Genomic DNA, 6,263 nt, shown 5'->3' with positions numbered 1-6,263 from the left:
ACGAAGGCGACACACCTTATGCGGAGGACAAGAGTAACCTGGTGGAGGTTGCATGTAGACTTCTGCATCTAAATCACCATTAAGAAAGGCATTCTTGACATCCATTTGATCAATAAACCATTTCTTTGAGGCAGCAATAGCAAGAAGAGTACGAAGAGAAGTAAGACGAGCAACAGGAGCAAAAGTCTCTTCATAATCAATGCCATATTCCTGAGTAAAACCCCTTGCAACCAAACGCGCCTTATAGCGCTCAATGGAACCATCAGAATAAGTCTTGACCTTGAAAACCCATTTGCAGCTCATGAGATTCTTGTCAGGAGGATGATCGACAAGATCCCATGTGTTGGTATTTTCTAAAGCCTGTAGTTCAGCTTGCATGGACTCTCGCCACTTAGGATCTGCAGAAGCCTCTCGATATGTCTGGGGTTCATAGTGAGACATTATGGTAGAAAAATAATGATAATCATGAAGATAAGAAGGGGGTTTTCTTACCCTAGGGGGAAGACCAGGAGGAGGTGGAAGAGCTGGATCTTGAACTGCAGGATCAACGGCAGGGGTGAGGTCATTCGGAATTATGGGAAGATCGGAAGCCCCTGTAAGCTCATCAGAGGAACCTGCATCAAAGTCATGAGGAAAAAGATCTATAGAAGGGTTAGTGAACAATGGAGTAGAGGTGGATGGAATAGACTTGAAAGTGGAGAGAGAGGAGAACATTTTGTGTTCCCAAAAAACAACATGACGGGAGATACGAATGCATTGAGATATGGGATCCCAAACACGATAACCTTTGTGTTCAGTGCCATAGCCAAGAAAACAACAAAGACGAGCTCGAGGCTGAAGTTTGGTATATTCATGAGGCTGAAGAAGAACAAAACATGCACAACCAAAGACTCTAAGAGACTCATAACTCGGAGGAGTCCCAAAAAGACGCTCGAAAGGGGTCTTATCACCCAAAACAGAGGAGGGAAGACGATTAATGACATAAACAGCAGTAAGGGCAGCTTCACCCCAAGTGCGTTTTGGACAAGAGGAGGAAATAAGCATGGCACGGATGGAATCAAGAATGTGACGATGCTTTCGTTCAGCACGCCCATTCTGTTGAGATGTACCTGGACAAGAAAACTCAGATGTAGTGCCCTGTTCAGCAAGAAAATGCAAAAGTTTAGAATCACGATATTCAGAGGCATTGTCACGACGAAAGGTTTTGATGCACTTTGAAAATTGAGTTCTAATCATAGTGGCAAAATTAATATAAATTTGAGGAATTTCTGATCTAGATTTCATCAAATATATCCATGTAAAACGAGAAAAATCATCAATGAAAATAATAAAGTACCGACAACCACCCATTGTGGGGGTTGGAGCCGGTCCCCAAACATCATAATGCACAAGATCAAAAAGAGAAACAGAAGAAGAAGTACTGTCATTGAAAGGTAAAGCAGCTTGTTTAGCAGTTTGACAAGCAGTACAATCAAGTTTATCTTCTTTAATGGAGCCTAAACTACCCATGGAAATAAGGGGACGCAATTTGCTAAGAGAGGTGTGACCAAGACGCTGGTGCCAAAGATGGATGGAAGAGGGCGTCGAAGCAGCACATAGATTATTAGATGAGGGAACATGAAGTGTGGTAAGTTCAAACATCCTTCCGATCTTACGCCCATTCCCAATGATCTTCCCCGTCCGCGGATCCTGTACAGAACAACCAGTGGAAGAAAATGTGAGAATATAACCAAGATCACAAAGTTGACCAACGGAAACAAGGTTAAAGTTTAATTTGGGAATTAGATAAGCATCAGGCATACTAAGAGAAGGTATAGAAATAGGTCCCTTATGGCTCACTTCCATTAGAGAGCCATCTGCAGTGTGAATATGACTAATACAATCTCTAGAGGACAAGTCAGAGAAAACATGTGATGCTGAAGTCATATGGTTGCAACAGGCAGAATCAAAATACCAACGGGTGTTACCTGGTGTGGTGGCTAAAGCAGTAGGAGGGTTACTGGAGGAGATGGAGAGAACCTGCTTGAGAATAGACTCGAGATCACCAACAGAAACAAGTGCTTGTGCAGCAGAAGATTGCTCTTCATTGGTTGGAGTAGTGGCAAGAGCAGGCTTAGAAGAAGATGAGCCAGCAGAACGACGTTGAGATCGAGTGTGAGCCGAACGAGGCGGGCGGGTAGGACAATGGTCAATTATGTGTCCAACAAGTTTACAGTAACGACAGAAGAGAGTGGAGCTGCGATTAGGATCGCGAGTAGGACAATTAGGAGCAATGTGACCCTTCTTTCTGCAATGATGACACTCAATAATGGGACACTCAATGTAGACATGACCAGATTGTCGACAATTGCCACAGTAGTTTCCCTTAGAAGTAGAAACAGCAAAGGCCATATCAGGTTTGGCACAAAGAAGGCCTAGACGAGTTTCCTCGGACTGAAGGCGAGGAAGAGCATCTTCAAGAGTAGGGAGAGGTTCCTGATGTAACAGTGAAGCACGAACAGGCTCATAATCATCAGTCAAGGCCATCAGGAACTGAATGAGTTTAGTACCATCTCGATATTCAGCATAGCTCTTAATGTCATCCTTGTTGTGTAACTTGGGTTTGCATACCGCTAATTGATCCCATATAGCTTCCATTTTAGCCAAAAAATGAAAGACACCTTGACCCGGAGCCTGCTTAAGAGCATGGAGATCCTTCTCAAGTTGATACCTGCGAGCAAGACCACGACTAGTATAACGATGTGCCAAGTGATCCCATACTTCTTTGGCAGTGTCAAATTTCCCAAATTGTAAGTGAATCCCAGCAATAGAGGTATTGCGAAACCAAGTAATAATCTGATGATTTTTACTATCCCATTCTTCTAACCGATCAATGTATTTGGCACGAGCATCAACATCCAATTGATCAACTGATTCAGAGGGAGGACAAGTAATGTCACCAGTCACATAACGCCAAAAGTCGACGTCCCTTAAGAAAACCACGCATAGCTTCAACCCAATGATTATAATTGATGCCATCAAGTATAATAGGAATAGGGTGAATAACTTCCAAATTTGACATGATAATTGAGAAAATTAGGCTATAGGAATAAAATTTGGTAAAATGAAGCTAAGAAATGGAAAATACAAGCAAAATAAAAATTCCTCTTTTTTTTTTTTTTTTTTTTTGAACCTGGTTCACTAGAGAACAGTGGTGCACGCGGAGGGGGAGAAGAGAGTCACGCCGTCCGTGACGGTGGCAGCCGCTTGGGCGCGGGAGGCGGCGTCCTCGAGGTCGGCAACGCGGTCCGTGACGGTGGCAGCCGCGTGGGCGGGGGAGGCGGCGTCCTCGAGGTCGGCTACGCGGTCCGTGACGGTGGCAGCGTTGATCTGGTGCAGGAAGCGCTTCTCCTCGTCGGTGACAGCATCGATCTGGTGCGGTGCAGGAGGCGCTTCTTCTCGTTGGCGGCGTCGATCTGGTGCAGGAGGCGTCGATCTCATTGGCCGGAGGGGATGGTGGCGGCGGAGGCGAGGCAGCTGCGTCGGAGGGGATGGTGGCAGCGGAGGCGGTGAAAAACTGAAAATGGTGCTCTTGATACCATGTGAAGAAGAGAGAATAGAGAAAATGATATGAAAATGTATGTGTATTATTGAATGAATGTGTTACAAAGAAGGGGTATATACACATTAAGTAAAATGACTAAAATAACCCTACTTACATATTGTAACAATATATATATATATATATATATATATATATATATATATATATTGTACTCTAGTATACTATTTATTAAAATAACTTGACGATTTCTTACTTTGATAGTTATTGTTTAACTAATTAAGTTCTAAATTGTGAATGCAAGTGAATTTTCTGATGTTGAAGGGATAGTAGTGAGATATAATGGGTAAATCTTCGTAATTTACATCAGTTTAGAAATGCAACTTGCTTCAATGCGGAAATTCACCATAAATTTAAGGTTGATTATGTCTCGTAGCTTATGTTTTCCAAATAGTATTGACAATTATGTGTGTACCTGTACGAGGGTACTCCGGTAATTTTGTTACTCTTGCTGGGTCTTTGTCTTCCATGAGGTATCCTAGGAGAAGAGAGGGGTACCTGCAAAAGGTACTCCAATGCTTAAGTTAGTCCTCGGTCTCAGAGATATCAGTGCTAATCAATATTGGTAATTATGAAAGCGTACCTCTCTTTGTCACTAGTCACACTTATTTATACTAACCTTAATGGGCCCAAGCCTATATGTAGGCCCATAAAAGGGGTCCATTAATGATACGAGAAGCCTTCAGTGATCGCGAGGAGTTGTAGATTCTTCTCCTTAATATTCATACTATTATCTGGTATACATGCCCCCAGGGTTTCAAGGCTTTTTGGTAAATATTAAAAAATGTAGAAATCCTAAAAAGAAACGTTTGCGAATCTTTTCTGCTGCTTTTTCTGATATTGTCGTCTTTCAATTAATGTGAGGCTGCTGCTTTCTCTTATATTGTCGTCTTTCAATTAACGTGTGTGCTCTGCAAAGTATGACGGTTAAGAGGGGAGGGGTTTCTGCCACTGCAATATTCCTTGATATTAAAGTATACAAATAATACTTATAATTATAGTAACAAATGTCATACTCATCCATCTAAAATCGTTAATCATGAAACAACACACTTTCTTATGGCTATCAGAATAATCTAGTGAGTTTTTTTTTTTTTTTTTTTTACGCCTATAAGTACACATTTTTACTACGCTGTTTTCTACTGAGAGCAAACCCTATTTTTACTCTGGAGCCGAAAGCTGTCCTTTTTTCGCTTTCAGTAATTCCTCCTCTTCCACCAAAGGATTCTTCTCATTCCTTTTATTCTAGGTAACCATGAGTTCTTCCTTCGCCTCATCTTATTCTTCTTCTACTTTTTCTGATTCTTCGTCCCAGGGTAACAGTTTTGTTCAATCATTTTCTAAGGAATCTTCATCCTCGTTTGAAAACCAATACCTTGAGGAAGGTGGGCCTTCGGTTGAGGATGAAGACGTAGGTCCTCTTTATAATAGTAAGTCAAAAATAGTGCCTGGGTTTGAATGGGTTCATCCGGAGGTAGCCACTTATAACTCTAGGTTTAGTGATCGTAGGATTTTGGAAAATTTTGTAAGCCTTGTTGAAATTTCTTGTTTTCCTACCGAGGAAGAACCTTATCCAATTTATGCTAGGGTTTGTAAAACTGATGCCTCCCTTAAGCCTGATTACCTATTTGCCTTTCAACCAAGTTCGGAGTCGAGACAATTTTTCTATATGTATGATTGCTTATTTAGAGACCTTGGCATTACTCTTCCCTTCAATTCTTTTTTCAAAAGTATTCTTAGAATTTTGAATGTAGCACCTACTCAGCTCCACCCTAATAGTTGGGCGGGTATGCAAGCTTTTTGGAGTCTTTGTAAATTTACACATGTAAAGGTCACTTCTAGTTTATTTCTTTTTTACTATTACTGTCGTCCAGCACAGCCAGTTAAGTGAGTTTCTCTAACCCGAGTTTCTTCTCGGAAACTTCTGAAACCTTTCTCTTCTTCTTATAAAAATTTCAAAGTGGGATTTTTTAAGATATGCATTCATCCAAGTGGTCGGTCTCACTTTTTTGATAGTCATGATACTCCTTTGTTTCCTTTTTACTGGACTCAAGATCCTCTTCGATATGACGTTCTTGATTCCTCTTTTCTTACACCTGGGGAATCTGTTGATTTTTCTTTTCTAGAAAGTTTCCCTCGTAATCTCCCTTGCCGACGACTTATAGATTTGCTCAAGTCTCCCAATCCTGTCCGAGATCTTGAAGGTATATATTGTTCCTTTATTTAAACTTTATGACCTTGGTTTTGATTTTGACCCTTCTTCTATATAGGTATCATGGCTTCTTCTGGTGCTAATGTTCCTTCGTTTCGTCAAGTCCGAAAGGAGCGTGCCAAAGCCGAAGCCGCTGCTGCTACTCCTACGCTTGGGGTTCATTCTGTTGTACCTTCTACGGATGTGGTTCCTCCTCGGGCTGAGAAGAAAAATCTTTCAAAGGACAAGGGCAAGGGTCCTAAGCGTAGGACTACTGAACGATTGGGGACCGAGGCTGAAGCTGAAAGGAGGGCTAAGAAACGCAACTACTCAACTCCTTCTTTCATTGGTCCTTGCTCTTTACCCCCTGCTCTGACTTCAAGTAGTTTTTTAAAGGAGACGATTAATACGCGAGAAGTTTTCGGCCAAGGATTTATTTCTCCGGAAGGTCGTCTTTTTTTGTCACAAGAG

At 41.7% G+C, this 6,263-nt stretch overlaps 1 protein-coding gene across 1 annotated transcript; it reads right to left on the bottom strand.

Moving 5' to 3' along the window:
* Positions 1-1,513: 1,513 nt before the first annotated feature.
* On the bottom strand, positions 1,514-3,056 carry LOC145953948 (uncharacterized). Its single transcript, XM_083067697.1, has 2 exons — positions 1,968-3,056; positions 1,514-1,689 (listed from the first exon to the last, which is right to left on the bottom strand). The coding sequence occupies exons 1-2, from the start codon at positions 3,016-3,018 to the stop codon at positions 1,652-1,654; spliced, it is 1,089 nt and encodes a 362-aa protein (XP_082923823.1). The 5' UTR covers positions 3,019-3,056; the 3' UTR covers positions 1,514-1,651.
* Positions 3,057-6,263: the final 3,207 nt, after the last annotated feature.

Source organism: Cajanus cajan, chromosome 1 (genome assembly GCF_000230855.2).
Source record: "Cajanus cajan strain Asha chromosome 1, NIPB_CcT2T_4, whole genome shotgun sequence".
In the NCBI taxonomy this organism is placed as follows: domain Eukaryota; kingdom Viridiplantae; phylum Streptophyta; class Magnoliopsida; order Fabales; family Fabaceae; genus Cajanus; species Cajanus cajan.
This window is presented reverse-complemented; position numbering and strand designations above follow the sequence as displayed.

What these genes read in the sequence shown, in the direction of transcription:
- LOC145953948 (XM_083067697.1), bottom strand. Translation starts at nt 3,018, where the DNA reads ATGGCATCAATTATAATCATTGGGTTGAAGCTATGCGTGGTTTTCTTA. An exon ending in TGCTTTAGCCACCACACCAG is followed by an intron (nt 1,690 to 1,967) that starts GTAACACCCGTT and finishes TGTTCTGTACAG; the next exon opens with GATCCGCGGACGGGGAAGAT.